The 26,271-nt window shown below is 42.9% G+C and overlaps 1 protein-coding gene across 1 annotated transcript; it reads right to left on the minus strand.

Annotated features, from left to right (window-relative positions):
* Positions 1-129: 129 nt before the first annotated feature.
* On the minus strand, positions 130-26,271 carry LOC131209681 (uncharacterized). Its single transcript, XM_058202801.1, has 7 exons — positions 26,171-26,271; positions 24,939-25,299; positions 7,315-9,549; positions 6,709-6,994; positions 6,481-6,621; positions 6,193-6,415; positions 130-3,488 (listed from the first exon to the last, which is right to left on the minus strand). Exons 3-7 carry the CDS (start codon positions 9,432-9,434, stop codon positions 1,534-1,536), a joined length of 4,725 nt encoding a protein of 1,574 aa, XP_058058784.1. The 5' UTR covers positions 9,435-9,549; positions 24,939-25,299; positions 26,171-26,271; the 3' UTR covers positions 130-1,533.

Consider the following 26,271-nt stretch of genomic DNA (forward strand, 5'->3'; position numbering starts at 1 on the left):
TTGTATTAACGTTTTAGTATTTTGTAGTACACCTTACGATGAGCGATGTATAAAAAGAACCACAAAGAGCTGGTCAGGGGTAAAAAAGAGCGCATTAAGTGTATAGAAAAAAATCAAAGCCAGTTTTAAAGGTTAAGTAAATTTCATGATATATTTTCATTCTCTTTCAATTCTACAACTTTCATAATAGAGTTTAGTTTCGTTTTGTTTTTACTTGCTTCTTGAAATATGAAACTTTGTGTTTGTTGTTTTGTTTTCTGCTTTCGCCTTTCCTGTGGCTCACTGTGTAGCCAGAATTGAGTTCGTTACAGTCATAATCATATTTATAGTAATATTGAATGTGGTTTTGCTTGATTTTCTTAGACAGTGAAGCAACATGCAGAGTTTCTTTTTACTTTCTGTTTCTGTTTCATTTCCTAATTTCCATTATCGGCGCTGCTGTATATTTTAGAAGTTTTTTCGGGTGTTCGTGTTCTTCATTTAGCCTTTTTAACAATATATACTTTACTCCGGCCCTTCGAAGTTGTTATTCCATTCCAGTTTTCAGTACTTATTCCTTTGCTTTATATTTCCTTTCTGCATATTCGAGGATAACGCCATCATTGAGAGGACTTTTTCCATTATCTGTTCGCCGTTTTTAAATCCATTCAATAAAAGAAATACATTATTAAGAAGGAACAAGAAATTGAATGTATTCTTTTTTAGCCAATTGGGGGAAGTTTATGGTACCTTTTGCTCCCTTTTCTAAAAAGCAAGATACAAGATAATTTTGATTTGCTTTTTATTGTTTTATAAAGTTATTTTTAATTCAGATTTTCATTCGTTCTATTCCGTCTCCTATCCACATTCTTTGCAATTACTTTTCCCATTCCCAGTGTCCCCTAATGTCTGCATATGCTTACTGCTGGTGCTAAAAATGATTTCTAATTAATATGAAAAATCTAATACATATCTCTTCAACAGTACATACTTATATGCTTTCCGCCATCATACCCCCCACTATTGGGAATTCTATACCAACGCTCCACGCTTCCCTGCATTCATTTTCCGTCACTACTTTACGTCTTCCTCCCAACTAATTCGTTCCCTGTGCATTTGCTCAGTGTTGAGCCCCATTGCCCCATTTGAAATTCTATTACCTCTCACAACGGTCCGCTGGGTCAGTCGGCAGCAACAACCCATTTCCCTTTTGCCGACCGCCAGGGCCCCATTTCTATAGTGTAGTATAATCATTTACGTGTAGTAATCATAAGGTAATTCAAGTAGATGTGTATCGATAATGCGATAGCCTTCATGGAGAGATAGAGTGCAAAAAAGCGAACCTTCACTGAAGTACAGCCTTGTTCCTCCGAATCTCCTAATGACACTTAGTTTCAACCGTTCGTTCGACAGGCGGCAGCAGAAGGGTCGGATCCCACTTGAAATGCGGCACTATCGCATCGTAAATAATCTCGGAAAGCGGTTCACCTCTTGCTTCAGGGGCTTGTATCGATAAGCGATCGACAAGCTTGAAGATATCACCATTAAAAATTCCTAGTGTTTTATGACGCCAACAGCACCGGAACTGTTGACATTGTTGTCATCGGCGGTGCTGCTATCCTTTTTGACCTTGATCGGTACCATCGCCATAGAATTTTCTTCCGACGATGGCGATGGTGAAGTGGAAGAGAAGGAGATCGGTGAATCTTTTCTCGCGCCTCCATTGACGACCGATGGCCAGCTGCCTTCCTTATTTTCTACAGCTAAAATCACATGTTTACCACCGTGTACTTTTGGCTGGCGGGCACCGTTAGGGACGCCACCACTGGCTGGTTCATCGCCCCCGCTCGATGATCCGCACAAAGTAGAGTCGTTTGGATGTTGTGTTTGATGCTGCTGGGGATAATGATTTTGTGGACCGCGGCTAGTTGCCGGTGAGATCGGACTGCCATAGCAAATCTCCGGAAGGCTGGTGCTCTGTTGGATGCGGTTTGTACTGGAATCGAAATGAAGCTGGTGAATTTTCTTCAAAGGCAGCTGTCGGTTATGTTGGCTGTTTGCTGCCGCAATTGCCGTTGATCCTCCCCCTCCTGCAGTCGTTGTCGTCGTAGTTGGATTTGGGGTCATTAGCGACGAGGTGCTGCTTCTTGCCGTACCGATCGCCATTCCGAACCCGGACGAGGTTTGCTTAAAGCTGTTGCCACTGCTGCTGTTGCTGCTGCAACCGTTGCTACAACTATTGTTTCTGCTACTACTGGAACTGGTGTTGCTTCCACTTCCACCGTATTCGTCATCGTGCGGAACGTGTTTTCGTCCCGCTCGACCAGAACTGTTCCGGACAGCGACGCCTTCATCTGGCACCAATTTTTGCGCGTTGCTGCCACAAGAATCATAGTTGATGCTTTTGTTGCTGGCCCTGTTGTTACTTCGACCGCTTGTGCTCGGTTTATCGTCTGTGATGCCGCATCCGTTACCGATTACTTCGTTCATGATGTCGATCTTGGAATCATAGATCAGCTGACGAATCTTTTTATTGCTATCCTGAATCATATCCTCTAGCGAGTAATAGAATTCGTTCCCTTCCACCGGTGGACGTCTACGACTGCCAATGGCTCTTCCTGCCGTCCAACCACTCCCACAGGCACCGGATAAGCCGCCCATAAAGTATGGACTGCTACTAACACCGTTGTTAAGCTTGTTGACGTGAATGATCTCATAATGCGAATCTCGTGGATTTCGACTGTTCATATTCTTCATCAGTAACGTTTCGTACTCGCAGCCTCTTCCATCGATTCGGCTACCAGCAGACCCGGATCCGGACCCACTGGCTCCCCCGCTACCATTGCCTACACCTCCCATCAGCGCGAGTTTTCTCTTGCGCCTATGCTTCCGGTTATTCTTAAGGCTGTAATTGTGGTGCTCGTCATCGGCCGAATCCCCCTCAAGCGGATCGTTGTACTGCTCGAAACGGAACCCTCCGTCAACCTTAGTTGCGACAGCAGCATCGGTCATTCGCATTGTGTCATCATCTTCGTCTGCGTAACCGCCACTTAGGCGCAGGTTTGGCTGATAGCAGAGCCGGTACTTGCCCAGATTCTTGTCATACAGGAACTTTGTAGATGGTTTCATGATCGACTTTAGCGGTATATCGCTACCAATAGCGACATGGCCACCGATGGCAGACTTGAATGATTTTGGCGTATCGCCCACTCCACCAATCATCAGCGCCCTGTTCATCGTGGCCAATGGTGCAGATAGGTCATTGTCCCCTAGATTGTGATGGTGATCGTCGATGTAGTTGATATGAATCGGCGAGAGCTGTGGTTCTGGGCTGGCGTGACCATCGGTTGGCGTAAAGTACACCGATGCTTTACTCTCATCCACGCTTTTGGTGGACATATTTTCCAAATATTTGAGTGCATACTCGGAACCAATCGCTTTCGTAGGTGCTTTTTCGCCCTCCATCTGTGATAGTTTCTCGATCTTCGCCTTCAGATACACCTCGAAACCTGCAATCCATGCGGTGGGCAGATAAAGCGCAAAGAGAAAAGGAATTAACAATGGGTGATAAATAGCACCTCACCAAAGGTCCCAACTTATTTTTTCAATTTACTTGCACTACCGACAACACGTTGTAGCAGCGCCAATTCTAAAGATAATGTAATGAGTTAAAATTACACATAATCAGGTATTGCATAGGGATGTGGGGAGATTATTCCTGTCGCCTCTGTCGTTGTCGGTGATGGTGATGTTGGTTTTGTCTTCCAGATGTGTTAGTAGCAGTTAGAAGTGCACACATTTAGCAAAAGTGCAGTTTTACATGCATACATCGATCATATATTGAATACATTATTTCGTTCTTGCCGTTACTCTACAGCATTTCGACCAGTTTGTTTTGGACATCACGTATAAGCAAAGCATGTAAAAGCATACACAAGAGATTTATTTCGGCAAAACCTTGATTGAACTAGTTCAGAATTCCACGGAATTCAGAAATTGAAAAATTTTTGTTGCATAGTTGCTTTTACAAATCTCCAAAAAATGTATCTCTGAGATAAGAAATAAGAGTTCGAAAATAATGTATCGGATCGGATCGGGATACAAACATTTCACAAATATTTCACGTGAAACCACGTAATTAAATATTATAATTTAAACATACATGAGTCATGACAGTTAACAGGGTAGCATCCAGCTGATTGATTATCTTGGGAGCACGTCTTGGGATTGTATGGCTTGCAAGTGTTAGACCGAACGAAAACAGCTGGAACGAGAACTTCAAGGACTCTTGAGTTCCTTCTTCGTTAGACCATCGCCAAACACAGAGTGGACGTTGCAGTGGGAGTTATTGATTGCCACAGGAAACATGGAAAAAATCGTTCCAAAGAAAATGCAACGGGAGTGCAAGCTTTAACGTTTAGCTACCAAGTTCGTTAGGAGTTTTTGTCGTACTGTGGCGACTACGAAAACAAGCTACGTATGTACCACCGTGGTGGTAAGTTGGAGGTCAAGGTTAATGGTTCATGTTTTCGTAATAATGTCGTTTATGCAGCCCGTTTGTAATACGCGCTTCCTTTCTACCTTCAATGGTGCTGTTCGATGCAACGGGGGTGTGTTTGCAGAGAAAAACTTGGGACATTAGGCGGAGTGGTTGTTTACGACATCGAGCGATACCTTTTTGCTCACACGTGCCATTTCTCTAGAGTTGTATTGAATTGAAGCAATGCCGTTTACGCTGAGGAGAAGTTTCGGGGCCAAGCTAAGGATATATGGACATTTGCTGAGACAAGACTCACATTTTTGTTGGAATTGCGCATCATCAAAGCGCATCGTCGAGCAGGCAACTTGACACAATGCGACATCAGGGAGCACATCAAGGTTACCACCCTCTGTCGGCATACAAAAAAGAATTAATATTCTTTTCCACTTAATAGCAACTCATATGAGTAATTAAAATGATTGCAAATGTTGGCGATGCGATGTTTGTAGCCCAAATACATTACAACGATATGGCTTTGAAAGTAAAATGGCACAATAACAATGGTAACAATACAACACATAGCGATCGATGAGTCTTTTCGCGCATTTAAAAGAACAATGCAAAAACTGACGCATTTAATATTCGTAAATCTCTATGGAGTGTAATGTAAGTATGCCCATTAATTACGTACGACATAAAGTTTCCAGCGAAAACATGCACAGCGCTTTTACCCGACGCATGAACATTACACGAGAAACATCACACACATATAGCTGGCAACATATGTTTACTATTTTAATGTTTACATGGACCCAATATTCACGAGTACTTTACCGTGGCGCACTATCTGCCAAAAACTTTCTACTCTAATGCCTGCAGATTCGCTTCAAGGGTTTCAGCTCTATCGGCGAACACGACGATGAATGGGTAATCGATTGGCTGGCTCATTGGCGTTGGAAGTGAGGATCGGTTATTACCGGTGTTGGATGTTGGAGAAGGATGAAATTTCCAAATATCCATCCTTAGCGTCCGTTGTGTCGAGGAATGTCGTGAGATTAATGGCACACAGAGCTCGTGGAGAACTCTTCGGTGCTTTAAAGCGGATACGGTCAATCAGCAACGATGTTATTAGAAAATTAAAGAAACCGAAACGTTTCTTGCAATCTTTTCAACGGTGCAGCGACAAATCAAAGAATGATCACGTTGGAAATGATCGCGTTTGTCAAGAGGCCACGCCACGGAGCTGCCTACAAATGGGTGGTGATCTGATCGCATCGCCGGAAACGTTCACTACGAGGATCTGCAAATGTTTGCAGCGCAAATCCATTCCGTCGTTCGGCGATGGTGACAATCCGGTGTGACAAAAGCGTTAGATTGTGCAGTACGTATTATTGACGAATGGATACCGACCGCATCAGTAGTTACACATACAAAGAGGGGATGCGGAAAAAGAAAAAAAGTGTAATGAAAACAAAACGAAAAATCATAGACAAAATCACCGTTCGCTTAAACGAATGGCATCATGTTGGTGCAACAACAGTTAACATCAAAATGCTACAATAAGTCACATATGCTAAATTTTGCAAAATAAACCAACACTAACAAAACTGGAACACACAATCACATTTCGTTATCGTCATCGTCGACGTCAAGGTGATCGATCGGGACCAATATGGTCGCTACATCTCTCTCTCTCTCGTCATCGCATTTGCGACAACGATTTCCCTACTTACCATCGAAGTCTTCGTCTTCTTCGTTCCGACCGCGGCAGTTCTCAAAGTAGAAGCTGGGCAAATTTTCCAGGACCTTGTTCAGCGTCTGCTGCTGGTACTTGTAACCTTCACGCAAACGAAGCGCTTGATGGGCACTAAATTTGCGGATCTTGTTGCGTTGGAACACGTAATTTTCACGCACCCAGGTCAGCTGACCGGTAGAATAATCACGGACGCGCCGGACCTGCCAAACACAATTATTATATCAATAGTAAAGCCTCTGTGGAACGCTCCCGATCACTGCTTTACCTGGTCGTAGTATTGATCGCGCAGGGTCGTCAAATGATGCGTGCCGATGTCGCGTATTTCCCGAAGATGCTTCGCCTGTGTCGAGTAGCTTCCCTGTATCCAATCGACTTGCTGTGCACAGTTGTCTTTAATACGGTGCACCTAATGAAACATGAGAGAATAATTTTAGTCAAAAGTTGATTGATCGTTTTCATTAATGCACCAGTCTTATTAAGAATATGCACTCACCTGTTGGGTGTAGTTCTCCCGCAAGCGCTCCAGCTGTTGGCTTTTGTAGTGCTCGATGTTGTCGAGCATGGCGTAAATCTGCCGTGCTTTCGACGACGTCTTGTCGGTCTTGTAGCAGTAGCTGCAGCAATTTTGACAGATGAGTTCGATGAGCCGGAACCGTTTAAAGATACGCCGGATACCTTGGAAGATCAGTGTCAGTGCCAGGAAAGAGGCAGCTGATATTGCACCCGTTATAATGCTACCTATCTTAACGCGATAGAACACGATGGGATCGATGTAAAGTCTAGAAAGAGAACCGGAACAGAGTACATGCAAAAAACACGCATTATAAATCATAGGAAGCAAAAAAAAATTAAACTGAACGAAGGGAAAGTATGTGAAATAGCCATTCGGCTGAATAGCGTCTTCCCACTCAAATTTATCGAAATATGGATAATTATTAATAATTCGAGGCTGCTAGTTGGTCTGTTAATTAAAACAATGTTTTCTAATCGAAAATAATTTAATTCAAGTGGGAATCAAGATAAATAATTATTCCTAACGAGTACTGTCCTTCATTGTCCTTTGTTTAATAGATTCGATTAGACCAACAGCCGCACTTACCGTATGTCTGCCGTAGCATTACCCATAATATTGATAGCATAGCAAGTGTACAATCCACTATCTCGGCGCGAAATGTTGTGAATGCGTAGGAACCCGTTCTCCAACAGCGTAATGCCCATTCCGCCAACGTCTCGCAGCCCATCCCCGGTCATATTATCATTCGCCAGCATCTGGAACTCGACTGCCTGCTGGTACTTCCGCTGCTGCGCACCATCCTCCGCCTCGAATAGCAACGATTTCTGATCCTGTTCCTGGGTGTGTCGCAGCACTTCGTTCTTGGGCGTAATCCAGATGATATCCGGCGGTGGATTGCCGGTGAAAACGCACTCCAGCACGGCGTCGGATTTGAGCAAATGCATGCGACTGTCGGATGCCTGCAGTAGCTCCGGCTGGAAGCAACTGATGTGCTGTAGTACGCGCACAATATCACCCGGGTAGCCGTTCCGACACTTCAGCTCGGACAGTCGTAGCAGATCGTAGATCTTCTGTGTATCATTAACGGCCTGAAGCTCGTCCAACCAGCCCAGGATCCAGTACATGTGACAATCACAACCGTAGTCGTTATCGAGAAAGTTGGCGTACTGGAGCTCGTGCAGTGTGCGTATCTGCTCCGGAATATACATGATATCGTTGCTAGCCACGTCCAGGTAGCGCAGCCGCCGCAGCTCGCCGATCTCCTTCGGTAGGCTCGTCAGTCGGTTGTGCGAAAGGAGCAATGTTTCCAGTCCGGGAACGTTGCGGAACACGCACGGTTCGATTTCCTTCAGGCGCGTGTTGTTGCGAATCGACAAGTACCGTAAGTTCCGCAGTATGTCCCTGTTGACGGTGTGGTTGCTGCGCGAAACCCAGTTGCTCAGTGTTTCGAGGTTCGTCGCATCGAGATGCAAGCGAATGAGCGAACGCTGGTGAGCAAAGATCGAGTTCGGAAGGGCACGCATCAGATTGTTACTCAGATTGAGTGTCCGCAGGGAGCGAAGGGCCGAGAAGACGGTGGATGGTAGAATGTAGATCTGGTTTTGCTCGACGTGCAGGTAGCGCAACTCGTCGAGTGTATCGAATGCGTTGCGATCGATAAACACCAGTCGGTTGGCCGACAGATCAAGACTCTGCAGTCGTCGCAACCCGTACAGTGCATTTTTGGAGATCTTTTCGATGCCGTTCCCGCGCAGGCGCAGCACGCGCAGTTGTTTGTTGGGCAGGAAGTAGTTGTCTAGAAACGAGACGAGCATATTCCCGGCCAGATCGAGCACCTCGAGTGAGCGCAGCTCACGGAACAGCTGGAACGGTATCACGTACAATCGGTTGTGCGCCAAATGCAGCTCGGTCAGGTTGCCCAGCCCGGCGAAGCTGTTGCGTGGAAGATCATTGATCGTGTTGTTCGAAAGATGGAGCACCCGCAGCTGGCCGAGCGGCCGGAACAGGTTTGGTGACAGTTCGTTCAGTCGGTTGCCGCGCAGATCTAACTCGACCAGCTGCGGTAGATCGTAGAAAATATCACTCTGAAGTTTGTGTAATTTATTAGTAGCTAGCAGTAATCGCCGGAGCCCTTCCAGTCGGCTAAAGTGGTCTCTCTTCGCGTTGCTCAGCTGATTGGCGCTCAAATCCAGCGTATGCAGGTTGCTGAACTTCCGATCGTCTCGGGCGAACGTCAGCGCTAGCTGCTGCTCCGTGACGTTACTGTCGCGCCAACGTACGATTTCGAGATAATTTTCGTTCTTGAGCCCAAGATGATCGGACGCCACATTGACCACGGGAACGCGCTCGAGCAGAACGCCCCGGTAGGAGCTTACGGGGCGCAGATATTCTTCATTTACCGCCCGCAGACTTGTGTCGGTGCAGTCTAGCACCTTGAGAAAACTATTTACATCGTCGTCGTCGTCGTCATTGTATATCGCGGGATAGTTGGCTAGCGCCGGCGTTGAAGCGTCCCCCGCTCGGTCGAACTTGCCGGCGTCATCGTCGAAGTCGTCGTCGCCGGGCGTCACCGTGGGTAGTGTAGCGAAGTAACTCACTGAGACGCGACCGTACGAGGACGTCAGGGCACATTTCGTCTGATCCGTCACGCGCACAATGAGGAGCAGCTGGGTTAATATCAGGACGACTTGCGCCTGCAGATACATCTTGCTTGGAGGGGCAATAGTTTGCAATGGGATTCACTGTCGTACAGATCACTCGCAAATTGTTGAATCCATTGAGCAACGGGAAACCACTGAGGCATCTTTTTTTTGCTGTGTGCTGTGGAGTTCAACAGAAAGAAAACACATTTAACGGTTAGTGGGAAGTGTATAAATGTAGTTCGGTGAAAACAACGAAAATACCTCAAAACTAATTAGTTATTACACTATTGGCTTCGGTACAGTCAATAATATTTCCAGGCACACTCTCTGGAAGCTAACGAATCGAGAGTATTCTTTCCCATCCTAGTTCCTTCTGAGCTGACAATATTCGACTCGGAACGGCTGCCCTACGGCACGATTGATTATTTCCACAAGGACAGGAATGTTTTGTCCTCAATCTGCAATCGTTCAAAAATAAACCGTTGCATTAGCACAGTCTATCGGATGGCGCTGCTTTTTAGCAGAAGCAGTAAAGTAGCATTGCATTACTCCTGTTTGATGAGAACCACACGGACCGACCAAAGGACACGACAGTTTAATTTTTACCCTTTAGATACAGGGTAAAAGGTTTCGTTGACCCAAAACATACCACCCGTCCACTGTCACCGGTCGGTTTAATCGTGAACGTGTGTTTATGGTTTGCGGTGTCATAAAATATGCACTCTCAGCAAAAAGGATGTAGAAAAGGGGTGCTCTATCAGACCATCTGCAAACCAGGCACCTCCGCGTACGTGTCTACATCGCCATCCTTCCAAATACCATCGGGAGCATCGTTCTAAGCTGAGGGCTTGATAATGACAAAACGGGAAGTTTTTATCAGAGAAACGGACAGAACCATTTTTATGACAAAACTGGGTTATTGTAGGTCTGTTTGTCATGACTTTTCATGACGAAGGGCGAAAGTGAGCAAAGGTCCGGCCACGACGAGAGGATTTTGCGAAATTGTCTATCATCAAGAAAACAGGACCAGCTACAATGCATGAAAATTTACTGCATGAACAAGCACAATTATTATTTTTTATTATGAAAGCACGTTGTTGAACACTTTCAGATTACAATTTACTATCAAACATAGTATAAATTTTGCTTTTATGACACTTCATACATACTAATACTTATTCAACAGTTGTAGCACCGGATAAGGCATGCAACGGTATTGGCTACAAATCAGTGTCCCGGAGTGCTCTCCACTCTTCTGGCACCATAATATTTGATTCGATGCCTATCACCATCGTTTGATTGGGGCCAATAAAAATTCCCACTTCCAAATCAGCGCCACCAACGTGGGGTGCCGTTGTTTGTTGCACGAGCTGGACACCAGGAACCAATCATCGCCAAACGCAGGGAGCCAAAAGATATTAAAACTTAACCAACGACTTGCGCGACACCGCGTCGTGTTGGGTACGTTAGACAGCCAATGGAATTCTATTTAACGTAAGCCGACGACTGGGCGGTCAGTGTTTTGCAATATTTGGCCCTCTTTAGCATAAGCTGGCGATTTCTCTCTTGAGCGTGATCAATAAAAACGGCTCCTTTGGTGCTTTGCCCCGTTTGTGGTGAAAATGCTCTCTTTCAAATCTCTTTAATGTTTTCCATAGATTTTTTCCATTTGTTGGCGTCGGCCATTTGTTGTTCGCTCTCGACCTCTGTGGACGCATACTAAGCAGGGATGTCCCTTTTCATATTCAACCGAGTTCAACGCACCAACGACAATAGATATTGATTGATTTTCCGCAGACCGACCCTTTTTTGGGCTGGAAAAGTGCGAGAATCACGCGTTTTATGTGGTGTCACTCTGCGGACGAATCGAATGAACTCAAACGCATAACATCTATCGCAGCCTGTGGGCCAGCGTGGACTGATAGCCAGACATGATTAGTGATCACAAACGTCCATTAGCAGGATGAATTGTGGTGAATGAATTATTAAAACATCTGGCAGAACGCCGCAACAATGGAAGAATTTTAGACAAATTGGAGAGCGATTAATCAATTCAAGTTCGATTATAGACAGTATCACGCTTTTTCATACCGATAACAAATAAAATTATCCAAAGATTTAGTAAACATGGCACAAAGCACCTTCAAACTATGACTAATTAAAAAGGGGCTAAATTACATTTATTTGTTTGGTTTTCTAATGAACCAAAATGACAGTGCTAATTAATCAAATATTGAAGCAAGATGGAAAGGATGTTAATGAGTAATGCTAAATTATATATAAAGTTATTAAATCGTTTGTTAGTTTCGCGTAATAACTAAATACAAAACGAAACATACTGACAACCGATTTCAACAATACTTTGTTGGTAAAAACAGAGTACAAATACGAAACAAAACACAATTTTCCGCGGTTGAAATGACCATACGGTACAAGGCACATTTACCAATGTGTTCCCAGCCGTCTGATGTTTACATTCAGTCAGTGTTGTCATTTATATCTATCGTTGCTCCAGTTTTTCAGTTCCTATGTAATCCTACAAACACAAAAGCAGGTGGATCGAAAAAATGGACAGAATCCGAGGCTCGTGTTCTTATCGACACCATCAATGGAGCGCGCCAGTTCAAATTCGTCTACCGCTTTGTAGGTTTTGAAGAGTTGCTGCTACCCTTTTACATAACGTTGTGTGTTGAAGGCAAAGGATCTTGAGGACAGTGGGTTGAAGGCTTCACGAATTAGTCACGACACTTCTGACCCATCCCTTTTCTCTAATGAGGCCACCGAAAGTGTCAGCTCAACCTGGTTGATTGGGGTATGGACTACTGACCGGAAGTTACGCAACTCATCCTTTGCCACATGGCCCGGCTTGGCCCCACGAATTTCAGGTCCAAGCCGAAGTGGACAAACGGCTCGGTAGGTGATGATTGTGGAACAGGGCACACCTGACACGTTGTGGAATGGTAGTTTCATTAATAATTCAGTACATTGGAGAGACTGGACGACGTACCCACCATATGCCGCATGCGGCAACCAAAGGCATTTTTAGGAATTCGGTAAATGAGATATTAGCGTTTGAACTAACGATGTCAGAGCGAGAGCTACGGCACAGTATCATTAAGAAGAAAAAATGAGGATTAATTACTGTAACGTTTCTGAAAATAGTAATAATTACATTTTCCACATTGAAACATAAATGCTTCATAACCATTAACAGCAAATTTCTCTAGAACACAACGTGAAAACGCATTGCGAACACATCAAACCTCATTACTTTGATAGTAAAACATTATGAAGTATCAAGCCTTTTATGTAACGATTCTAAATCGGTAGACATTTTCCTATTCCTAAATAAGACATTTTCACATCTTTTCAAATCGAAAAATTGGATTCGATAAGACGCTCGGTGTAGAGCGATGATATCGAGCAATGGATATTTGCAACAACGATTATTATATGCAACGGTCGAATGGCCGAACAATGTTGAACGATTTAAATAAGCTTGATAACAAGCGATAACATTTCATTTAAGAATTTGTAACCAACATATCAACCTAAATGTTGCACAAACCCCTCTGCCAAACTAGCACTAAATCGATCTCTAGACTGAATAAATCATGAAACTGCACATTCCATCTATTGGTATTGGCATACGGTCATGAAACTCAATGCAATTCAATTTCCTTGCAACTTCGCCACTAATCAGCTCTTTCATCTAGTATAGAGAGCCCTCGGGAATTTGGGAGTATTAAGTGAATTAAATGATCGGATCCAAATTGGTGACGTAAATAGCAGCATTGTAACGACCGTACGTACAGTGGAATGGAAGCGCATTTGACCATAATGAAATCGCTGGCAGAAATGAGTATAACAACATCCTCTGAAGATACTAAAAACTTATTGCATTCGAATAACAATCCGCAATGAACAATATGTCGAATTGAAGTTGATTGAAGATTGTGGATATTTCCCTTACGCGGAATGCTGCCAGGTAAAAACTCATAAATTAAGACTGCTGAATCTTACTTTACAAAGAATTGACAATACCTCGAGTAATGTTATTATTGGGTGTATAAACACAGTCGGAGAGGGATTAATAATCAACTGGATTGAATTGATTCCTTCTCTACGTTTCACTATACCAGGCTCGTCTATCTTTCGTGTTTGGATCTCTTCAACACATGAAAAGGATCAACACATCATCCTTTAATGTGTCCTTTTATTTCCACCGCCCTGAATTAAGAAGAGCTTCCACTTGTATCGATCGCATTCCAAAGCTCGAGACATATTGCTGGATGGTCTGATATTCCAGTAAACGGCATCGAGTAAATGCTATGCATTCAACTATTGACACAAAATCGTTGGCAGTGATGCTCAACGGACCCTGACGATGGGCAGGACCATTAAAATGAAGTAGGTGATAATCGGAAAATTGAATGCTCTCGGACTGTAGTCGCAAAAACATTGCCGCTACAAAGGAACAACGTTGCATTCAAGTTGACGTCGTTTTGGAGCAAGTGCAGTGAAGGGACCAACGCGTGCTCTCTCGTCTTTCCCAGTACGTGTTGTGGTTTGACGTTCCCAGACCGGGAATTATCGATTGAATCCTTGAAACCATCTTCCACCACGCAACAATGAACCATTGGTCCAATGAAATGACAAAGGCGTGACTGCTTTCTCCTTTGCGCTGTTCTAGAAGTAAAATTCTCACCTTCACGACTAACTTCTTTTCCGTATTTCATCCTGGAGCGGATTCGACCATTTGCCACACCAACCAATGTTTTTGACAACCAGCTTCAAACGTTAACATCTAGTAACACCTAACTAAATTGCACTATACCGTAAAATCTACCAATAATACATAGTTTCCTCATATTTCCAGTCACGTGTAACACACCGTCCAACATGCAAGGAAGGTTTAATTCGATGCAGGAAATCATTCAATAAGTTACATGACAAGATCCTTTCCTGTTTAAGGTGCAGCACCGGGCGCCTCCATGACAGCCAAAGAAGACGTGCAGCCGAAGGTCGCTTGTCGCTTGGAAGGTGGCATTCGAGAAACGAACCGGAAACCGGTGGTACCAGCGACATGCTCCAGAAAATGACTCTTTCGCATCCCATCTTCACTGTTGCTTATCAACAAGGAGAAAGGAGGAACATTTGGCGTCATCGTTGTTGCCACCTTGACAGATTTTCTCAAGCCCCTGGGATAAGCTATTCCGCAGGGTGCTGCTGATGCTGTATCAAGGAACTTGTTGGTTTTTAATTAAATACAGCTTCCTTCAGTTTCAGTTCATTAAAGAATGCTCATCACTCGAATTTCCCGTTTGCTCGGTTGAAAATTTCCAAGGACTTTCCCGGACTTTAACGGGTCCGGGGGGGCACGACGTTTCCTACCGCCGGTGACTGTTTGACGCGAAGAAAGTTCGATGCTTTGAACGCTTTTAGAAAGTTCTTAACATCCTTCAAATGCGAAAGGGCGTCAGCAGTGTCCGACACAGCCGTTCGAGGAACCAATCGATAGTGTGTACGGAGAGACAACAGCTTGTTACATCACTTTCTAATCGTCAATCATCGGCATCGATCGACAGCAAGATTGGATATAACGCTGCTTTAAAGCGTTAGCGTTGTTCCTGTTGGGGAAAGAAATTGCCCGTGAAGAATTGACCTTTTTTGACCATCAAGGTGATCTAGGTTGGTGGAGGCGCCAGTTTGGACTGTGTATCTATCACACAGTGTTCGAAGCAAAGTTATGCAATAGAGTATCTATCATCTTTTATGTAGTATATAAAATCTCCAGTACAACACATTTATAACCACTCTCGGCATAATTCAAAGTAATTTGACAAATGAAAAAACAGTGAAACGGATTCAATACTTTACATTCATTATTAGATTAAGAGAAAACACCTTTTTCGACTTTCATACTTCACGTTATTAATACAATAAGTTGTTAAACTCTGCAGGCCCAACAAAACATTATTCAAAGCAAAACAGTAAACACTTCATCGCTGCCATTAAGTACTTGAGTTACGCGCTCAATCTATTAGCTTTGTCAACCCCATAACAACACAGAGATCATTCGTAGGAGTAAAGGAGGCACAGGTTTACGGTGGGTTTGATCGTACAGTTTCGCCATGACCCATGAACAAACACGTACATACTTTACACTGATAGTTAGAACGCTTAAACTAATTGCACAATTTACAATTCGAACTTTTCATTATCGTTTCGTCATTTTCTTCTGAACCCAAATAGTACAACTAGATGTTGTACAGATGACGTATGGATACACGTCAGATGGATACAACTGATTGTAAACAACAACCGAGCATTGAAGAAAAATCCGACAGATTTAACTTTACATAGCTTTGTTTCGTGCATCGTCATTGACACGATCGTACGACCTCATCGTTGCCTTGCTGTTGAAGTGTTTAACTTATTTTTTCATGATACGTACCAACACAACCCTTGGAATAGCTGCTAATAGAGTGTGTGCGCTCAATTATGAGAGCGCATTCTGCTCGTCGAAGCGAAACGATTTAATTACACAGCTCAATGGCTGGAAGGTCTGGAATATTGCATACGCAGCAGTGCTTCGCATTCACCGTGGGGTTTGTAACCGTGGGTCAACTCCACGGCAGCTTTGAAAATAGCGCTTACCGTGGCTGTTACGTAAGACAAGAAAAATTAGAACACGGCGAATAATGGCACGGCATGATGGCATGATCTGGCTGACGTTACAAGCAGTCACATATTTTGAATCAGGAGGACAACTGACCAGATGCTTCGGTTGATGCTCCCCATTGATTAATATGGAAATAATGATTGCATCATAGCAATTAGAGCGTAAAGCCAGCAAATCATATCATCTTTTTTTAATCTCAGAAGAACGGACCGGGCCGTATTTATGATATCATCGTTGTTGAATTCTAACATATTTGCCAACAGTACATTGACTCATGTGTATCAGCTACGAAAACATAAATTCAATGAAATAAAATTTTAGGTAAGAGAGGAAAGAAGTGCCGCCACACCAACAACCGCCTCTGCTAATTTTGTTTTACCATAGTTATTGCTCCACTCTTCTAACAAAAAACAAATAATATGAGTTTGAAAATTGGAAACAGGTTTCTTAAGAATATACCCGTTAGCAACAAGGATAACAAAAACGTCTCTATGAGCACTTTTTGCAGCCAACCGTTGGATAGATAGACGCCCTAACGTTGGAAGGTGTGAAATGGTGTCAAAGTATCTTTACTTGTTCTCTTTTGTTGATGGTAATCAACTCCTTCGGCCGATCACGAGTCAATTGCTTCAGCCCGTATTTATAAGGTAAATATAATACAATTGGATCCTACTCGCGTAACACCCATTTGGACGATAACCGTTAGTGAGCAACATCGATTCAGATGTCAAGTGGCCTTATACCCAGGGAAATATGAAACCCCTCATCCTAATCGATGCGGAGATCAAGTGTTTCATGGAAGCAAAGATTTGTGGCCCTGGGAGGACTTCACGATGAAATTATTATTGATCGCAACTTGTTTATTGAGATACTCGCGTAGTTGGGAGCTGTCGAGGTATCATGTTAACGGAAAGTGAACTGAAACTGACAAATGAGCATCCACCAAACAACTGGGGACGAAAACCCAACTAATCCTCAATAAATTTTGAAAACGGAAACATGAAAAAAATGTTCCACAAGGTACAAGGTAACAATATTGATTGACTGTGCATGTATAAAAAACAATGTGCCTTGCTGATGACGTGGTGAAATGGTAATGTTCATGATACATCTATGACCTCAACTGTATAATACAGTGAACTGTATTTAGTATTCACAGCATACGCCTGGTCAAGATTACGAATTCATTCTCAATTTATCAATAACGAAAACTTTTCCAATTACACTTCCACCTGCATACTAACTGGTAAACGAAAAAAGAGAACAATTAGTAATAATTACAGTGGGCGTATCATACATTGTAGGAGCTCATGATAAGGAATGAATGCTGCAATTTCTGGATAAAACAACTCCCAACATCTTACAACATTTCAAAGCAAATGCATTTTTTTATTTTAGTAAGTCAGTAAATTTTTGCAGTCAGCCCAGCAACAATACATTCGATTAGAGGTTTTCAAAAGCTAATTAAGTCATCATTTGTGTACATAAATTGAACAATATTTAGTAAAATAAGCAAATGGCTAATAAACGGTTTTACGGGCGGAGTTTTTGACCCCACACCAACCCCGTTTTGTTGATGTGTTTTTAGCTGGCAACATTACTAGAAATGTTATAATATTCTTGCCACATTAATTGTTCACGAAAATAATTGTCGATTATCATTTTCTACAATTGCAACCGACTTTACAAAAAGGCTAGGCTACTCGATTGCCATCACAAGATTGAATGCGAACATATTCGGAACCTTTCGAGTCGATTCGAGCAACGATCAAGATCCTAACCGTGACCCTCAATAGTATGACCGAAAAGAAAAACAAACGGATTTTTTTTCTCCCACACACATTAACTAAGAATATAGAAAACTCCAGCGGAAAGAATCTTTGCTTGGCTTGCTCTTGTTACTTGTTCGGTAACAGAAGGCAAAAGTTTAGAATGGTCTGGAACACCGGCACTGACGTGCAACGAGTATTTCGTAGTGTTGGGGACATCAATACGCACGCACATCAATGAAGTAATCGTGGAGCCAGAAACTGTTTTTATTGCTTGTCAAACACCGAGCGCCTCCACGATCTCGCTACTGCGCATGATCTTTGAAGCATCTGGAGCACCAACGGCATCCCGACACACACATTCTACCGGGAAGTTGTCCTTTCGACTGTGATGTAGGTAGAAGCGTGGCGTAGGTGGCTTTTTGAAGCGTAAGTATTTTATTTGTACCTTGGATGGCTTCTACTCTCGCCTGATACGTGGCCATTACAAAGTAAACGCTAACGTGCCCATGAACCGAGACATCGCAGATTGCAACGGCAAGGGCGCTGAATTAGCTAACAACGCGTAACAGCTTCACCAGCATCATCGGTGCCGACTTTTCATCCGATATTAACGTCTTAATTTCCTGTAGAATTTTATAAGTCCATTTTCGTCAGTATTTTGGGAAACTTGAGAAGTCACCTGTTTTACTTTCTGGTCTGTGATTTGCGATCGCAAAGTTTGTTTTGGCAATTTGTTCACGAAAATCTCTCCGCAGATCCCCAGTCTCGTTAGGAGGCAGTTAGTTTCATAATTAAATGAGCACGTTGTGCTATTTTGAACCTCGAAACCCAACGATTTCAGGCAAACAGCAACAGCAGACATGTCACTGTCAGTGTCCGTTTGAGCAGAATGATAAAAGTGACACCTTCTAAAGACAGTCACCAAGGTAACTCTCGGGAAACTCTTACGCTCTATTGCTGACCGTTGCGGGTGTCCTATGCACCGGGTGTATCCAGTTATCCGCCACTGACCACTACAGTATCACAACGCTCACAACTCACAACGCTCTACTGGACATTTCACACATCTTTCCTTTAAAACGTAAGCGTGACAGTGATGGACGCGGACGAAATTCCACCAACAGATTGGTAACTAAACCCAGTTCACCTCAGTTGTGCGCTGTTCGTTTACGTAAGAACTAAAAAAATGCACACGCACTGGTTCCCGATATCATCAATTTCATGTTGATATTCTACACAAACAAACTTGCAGCATTTGTCACAAACTTACAGTCTATTGAGTACAAATCAATAACAATAATTCAGAGTATTCAGAAAAGTAGCAATAATTGTAAAAAATAAATGAAACATGTTACGTATGCTATTTTCGGCGTTGCTTCAAAATGAACTGTCGGCTACATTTCAATCTCCATTTACTTTTGGTAATGTTCAGAAACGCACCGATGACCTATTGAAGCATGCCGAATCTACTTTGCATATTCTACGTCAAATTTCAGAAAAGCAAGGCACCAAACGACCATACTAAAAATAAGGCCAATAAGCATGGTCGATAGCATTGAATTTGTGTGGCCGTCATGGAAAATTGGCCGTCAGGTAGCAAGGCAACTAAAGGCCACGATGGAACGTTCTCGAGAAACATAAAAGACATAGGTTGACTTCTTCGCCAGGCGCTTATTGCATGATGTTGATTTCCATATGTGGGTACTTTCTTCCATGGTCAAAGGGAAATAAATCCTTTGCACCTGTTTTCGTCCTTTCGGCTACAGGACGCTATGAAAATAAACCGCGAATGCCTTCAAGAGAATCTACTACAGTTTGAATTTTTCAACTATAAATTTGTTTGTAAAAAGCAAATGGAAAGAATTTGCCGAATTATTTTCTGAAAAATTGACATATAATGTAACTGTATCGTTTCATGTATTTTCTGATATTATTTTATATTTACGCAAGGAAACCCCTAAGCCGTGACCTATATTGTAATTTAAAATATTTTTTTCAAAGCTTAGCTAAAGAAAATTTTATGGGAATTCCACGTAGAAAGGACAAGTAAAAGATGACACTTAAGTTAAAAACAACAAGCGTAAACTTGGTAGTTGCACTAATCTATTCATGTACTCTGTTTCGATCGCTCGGAAGTGGAATCAGAAAACCGGACGGAAGGCCTATGCGAAACGCAAAATTTTAAAACCCCTTTTTTATACCGACAAAAAACAAAAATCAAAAAAGTCAAACAGTCAGAAATGTATTGTATGCAGATGGTTATGGCTGGACAAATAAGGTATCTAATTCTGAACTCAAAACAACAACGCAATGAAGCGGAAGAGCCTGTTTGTAATGGAACTATAGGATCAGTTTTAAATCCCACAGCTGGTCACTGGTCGACACGGTTGATAGTCAGCACTATTGATGGCATATACGATAAGTGCAAAATAAAGCTCTTTGGAGGGCCGTTAAAGATCTATAACGTCGATGGAACAGCGGCCAGGAAGGACACCTTGTGCACCACTATTGTGCTGCTGCCTTCTTTCTGACGATATTCCATTCCAGGACGAGGAATTATTGGTTCGTTTTGTGCACTGGAGAGTCACGGCTGCTGGGAGGCAAGCACTCGAGTTCCATAAATAATGCTTTGCTGTTTCCCACTGCATCTCACCAATGACCGTGAAGTGTGGTGGATAACAGTTAACGTTTCAGTGTCGACCACAACTACGATTGAAATGTTTCGTCACTACGGTTGGTTGCTTGGCACTGCATTCCGTGTGCATTATTGAGACGGATTGCATTTCCTGAAACGACACTGTTGACTTCCGGTTTCACGCTACCACACCCCTGCCAGCCAGCTGTAGTTTGAAAACAAAGACGCCAGCCCACCCGGCTTTGTTTGTGAGTGCATACTACTCTGTGCATTGAAAGTGACGATGACGCTTGATGTTTGCGCTACAGTGGTAGTCGTGATTAATCGAGCAGAACGTTGCTATGGGAATATGTGTATTTACAAAGGAAAGTGAAATCAACACCAACTATGCTGCTACGTATTCTGTGATGGTTTGTACGCTCAAATTAAAATGGTAAATTTCCAGATGGTTGAACCATAAGCTAATCCGCTTTATGCAGTAAATAATGTTCTATTCATCCAATCCATCACGCTTCATCGCAGTAGCCCGTTTAGGTAAATATTCACAAAACTGTTGTTCCGCATAAAAAAATAAACCGTAGTGTGTAAACATTTTAAGTGCGCAAAACGAATCCGAACATTGAGAAAACTTATCACCATTTCCAGCCCGGCTGTCATCAGCAGGAATTTTCTTTTCAAAGCATTCCAACGACGCCATGTGACAACGACAACATCAAAAGGCGCGGAACTCGCTTTTGAAGCTAAATCACTCTAGCTTGCTGAATATGCTCGGTGGAGTCAACGATATGCCTTGGGAAAGTATGCTAACCTGAAAGCTATTAAACACAACAAACTGAAAGACAGAAAAGTGTCGAAAGAAAAAAGTAGGAAAAGAGTATAGTAAAATTTGCCGCCATGCTTTTCGAATTTTCAAAGTTTTGAATACCAAACATGCTTTCTTTCCGATCTGAGTTTCTTGGAAGTTTTGAGGCGAAACATTCTTTAGAATGGTGATGGCACTTTTTATCCTCCGTTGGAAGAAGTTAAGGTCCTTTTAGTCACATACTATTGAAAAGAATATAATAAATCATCCCTATTATTGCTTATTATTTGGCTGCAATATGGCGTAAATCAACCTTCTGTCCGTTCAAGAAATAAGGCTCGGCACATTTTTGCAAACGAGCCCAGTGACGGTGCAAAATCTTGTCATGTTTTAGTTGACAATTTTCTGCGAAAATTTGTTTTTCAGTAAAATTCAATTCGCCATCCAAAAAGTCACCGTCTGCGAACTTTTGGGCTTCCTAGAAAACTCTCGTTATCCAATGAAAAGGTCACATAGATTTTTCAGTTTCATTATGTGTTGCCAGCCTTGTACGAACGGTGAGTAGTAATCGATACGCAAAAGTTTGTAAATTAATATTTGCACGTTACCATATAAATAAAAACCAAGTACGTTCAACATGCATTGTACATTCTCAGGATTTTTTAGGATGAAGAGACATTTTTACAAAAACACTCTTCTACACCAAAGTCGATTAGCTCAATACGAAATGCTGCTGCACGTAGCACTCTATACACGTGCTGATTGAAAGAATCGCCACTTCGTGAAGAAATGCCGCTTTGGTAATTAGCATAAACCGACCATGATGTTGACGTAGATCGATTACATTACTGCGTGTTTCAGTGTATGAATGAATGTTGTCACTACTTCGTCACTTCTTTGCCGATACACGGTAGATAATCGATTCTTTCATTCATTCAAGAATCGTCCAGCAAGAAAGCCTCTGTTGAACCATTTGCTACAGAACCGAAGTTGAGAACAAAATACAGCACAATTTTCTCTTCCCACATGTCACCTTCTGTAGGGGTTTATTAAATTTGTTCCATAGCAACGTAGTAGTTTGTCCGCCACTTGTTTTCGACACGGGAGGAATGAACGGGATTTCTGGTGCTCCCTTACCAACATAACATTCCTTCACGTGGTCGTCGGAAGACGGAAAAGTGTTTTCGCTCCCCCTTGCTACTTAGCGTGTAGTTTTGTTTTGCTCCAGAATGTCACACACTTGATCCGCTAATCGGTCTTGCGATCCTCAGTACATTCTGCCAAATCGTTCGGCCATCGCAAAAAGTAGCATCAGTACACCCAATTAGCGACGCAGTAAAAGTATGATTATCGATTCTATGGCTCCAATTTACACGCTAGTTGAGGGCTATTTTTGTTACAAATCCCTTCTGAATGTCACTTAGAAGCATAGACATTTTCACCAATGTAATTCCAGGATGTACGCGTGGAATTTTGTCCATAAATTTAACGTTGACTTGATTCCTCAACCTTTTGATAACCGTAATGAAATTTTTCAAAAAAGTGATATTACACAAAGCACACAACTTCCAACGAGATCGTCTCACAAACGACATGTGAATTTGACAGTCAATATTCACTTTCGTTCTTTTTTCGGTGTAACAGTAGTTGCGCATTATATATTGCTCTCCAAGTCGTGACGAGTGTGTCACAAGCTCAATGGAGGACGCAAATGGCGTTTGAGTTAAGCAATGCGTCAATTTTACTGCGCGTCAAACGAGCATGAAGAATCCTTGATCACAGTGGTTTTGCGTTGTTTATGTTACACATTTATGATTCCCGTGAACCAACTGACCACTGTCTATAGATAACCTGGCCTAGATATGTCGGATAATGTACCGAGCCTTGTGTGAATAGAGAGATAGAAGATTGTGAATGGATCGACACGACCGTTCACGAATATTGTCGAACCACTATATGTCGGGATAGAAGCAAAGATGGTACACATGGTTCTTCTTATCAGCTCAGCTCTTCCAGAATGATCCAGCGCCGCCTGACTTTTGGACCCCTTGAGGTCAAAAAGGTTTCGGTGGTTTGAATAGATTGTTCTCAACAGTCAATTACCATTTTGCTAGTGCCCACTTCGTACCAGATAAGGCACGGATGGCAAAAAAAACCTTGAGTTGAAAGTTTAATGCTTCCTCAACCCGGATCCGTTAGCATGCTGAATACGAACTCAACTGGCAACTTTTGTCCAAAATCGATTCAACAAAGGAAAGCAATACGTTTCTTTTTTTCACTGTTTAGTTCCATATGTTTGGGCACTAAAACGGAAGCTATTTCTGGCTTCGCCGACTAAAATAACCGTTGTACTATAATTGGACGCCAGGTGATAAAGTGAAATATTCCGTGACGGGTTTTCAATCCATTTCTACGCGATCCTTCCCTCAAGCGGTCTCGTTACTCGGTCCAAAAATCACATCTATTAACATTCCGCTAACAAAAATGTCGTAACTAAAATCGAAAGTAAACTCACGCTAACAAGCGTCACTGGTTGCCACAATCAAAGCAAAATGCCATAATGCATGTTAAAAATCGATTACATGCCCACTTGCAATCGCAATCGATTAAAACGCTTCCATTTGGTGATTATTGTGAAAACATTGGCAGAAAGAGGAAACTCTGAATCACGAGCTAGGTGTTTGCACGAATGTTTTTAAAAACATACCTTTGGTACAGTTAAATACAATGGCTGCTATCGTTACGTTTAGTTCCTTATCAGTACGCGATCAAAATGCCAGTGAGGGTTAACGTCTCCAAAGGACAATCTTAGGTCTGATGGAAATATTTCCATTTTAATCGTTGTTTGTTTATGATGTTATTGTGTAATGTAACGTTACATGAAGTACCTAACGAAATTGTTGCTTGTTGTATGTTTTGAGTACTCGTAAATGTATCAGAGAAATGTGAATTAGTAGCGTACTAAACTGTGCTTTATCGGGAAGCTTAACCGGGGACACGTGATGCACTAGCCACCACCATTATGGCGACTTACATGGCGTAAGAACTTTGAGCCACGCCACTTCTACAGGTGAAGGTAAAAAGCCGACTTGCATGTTGTCGAACTTGAGGTTGCCTCGACCAGAGAAGGATGATAGGAAGGGCCCTAGTTATCGTATTACAGCTGATCGCACGCGGCGCACGCGGTTTTAAAACAGTCATACGCCACGTGAGCTGAGTGAGACACGAAACAACCAGTAGACGAGCACTTGTGAGGTCTCGTTTGCGGTGGGAGGTCCACAACTCCATAGGTTCGGTTCGGCGCCACTGATAGATAGTGACAGAGTCGGTACGGTATTGTGAACTTTGAAACCAACGGTTCCATCGAACCGTGGCTTACATCAGGACATTAACATTAATGGAATCGAGCGGCTGCAAATCGAATTGCATATCCATTGTCCTCTGAATTGGTAGTTCATGGCTTGCTAGCGTTGACCGATGTTATGTCACACGGTTACGATGCAACATTCGAGTGCTAAACATAGCCACTTCGCTATCTCCGGACCCTCGGACCGTTATGACCGGAACGATCAGGAGAGCAAAACGCTACTGTGGTGGGATGCCGAATGTACTAAAATAAATGTTAAATAAGATGCACGCACACTGCGCTGCCTTACGGTACATGCGTATTTACCTGAACAACAACGCTGTTGCCCCGCCACTTCGCTGATGGGTGTCTACTGCACTGCCGATTGCACTACCAGTGTCGCCAGTGTCGACGACCACGATGACGTTGAGGCCATACTTGATTCTGTTATGCTTTCCACTACTACAGTACCACCACAGAACAACCAGCCGACCACAGTAATAAAGAAGCCCGATTTCCGCGGTTCGTAGATGGCCAATTATTGCAGCCAACGCATGGAATCGAAACAATTTCACACTTCCACTACAACACGATTTACGTTTAATCTTCGCTGTTCTTCATTGATTACACAACAAACAGTTCAGCTGCTGCCACACTTTCACGCACCAGAAGCACACTGTTTGTGCCACTAAAAAATTAAAGCAATATGTTGGTAGAAAATGCAAAAACCTTCCCGTTTATGTTCAGGAATTTTCACGCCACTTTTTTGTTAGCTACGTTATGCCCTCTCACTACCACCACCATCGTGCGTAACCAAACATTTGCTATCGAGAAGTAAGAAAAGTGCCACCAGTAGTAACAAGAAGAAAATAAAAAACCTCTTTATCTCCACGTCGCGAACGCGACGCATCAATAAAGACAGCTGTAGTGTGTACAAGAAAAATAGAAACATTGAAGTAAAAACCGATGTAAAGATGAGGTGGCAAAACACGCAGGCTTGGTTGGATGGGCCAGCGGCATATGAATTTCGCAATGCAGAAGTCACCAGAAACACACAAAACACCGACGAAAACTTGGACTCTGGCCCAAGAAAGGCACACACCAGGTTTTCCGTGAGGCAGCGAATGGTGGGCAGGAAAATGGGCGAAATTTTAGCGTTTCGTCTTCGGCAGCTACATTTACACCAGCACCAGGTGATTTCGGAAAGGCTCGGCGAATTTTCGGTGCGCTGGCTTTTGCGTGGCAAGGACACGGTTTGGAGGCTGCTTTCGAACTATTTTTCTTGTTTGCGCAATCACCGTTCTCCTCGCGGGGTTACACGGCGAAGGTTTGATCGAAACTGTGAACACGGTACAGCAAAATACGGCCAGAGCGTCGTCTCTTGGTTGACAGAGAAATGGCGTCGAAAGTGCTGGATGTGCGCCGTCTTCGTTGGTACCTTCTTTGCAACACCACTCGGTGGGCAATCATGGGGAAAGTGTATCACTGGTCTTAGCTAACATCCTTCACGATATATATACATATATATGTACATATATATCAAACACCCGATTTGCTACTTTGATGTATGATGGCCGTTTTGTGTACGTCGGATCGCTCTTCACTGCGCACTGCGCTGCTAGTAAACGGAAACTGCACGAATACGCACCGTGCTCTTTTC

Source organism: Anopheles bellator, chromosome 2 (genome assembly GCF_943735745.2).
Source record: "Anopheles bellator chromosome 2, idAnoBellAS_SP24_06.2, whole genome shotgun sequence".
Classification (NCBI taxonomy): domain Eukaryota; kingdom Metazoa; phylum Arthropoda; class Insecta; order Diptera; family Culicidae; genus Anopheles; species Anopheles bellator.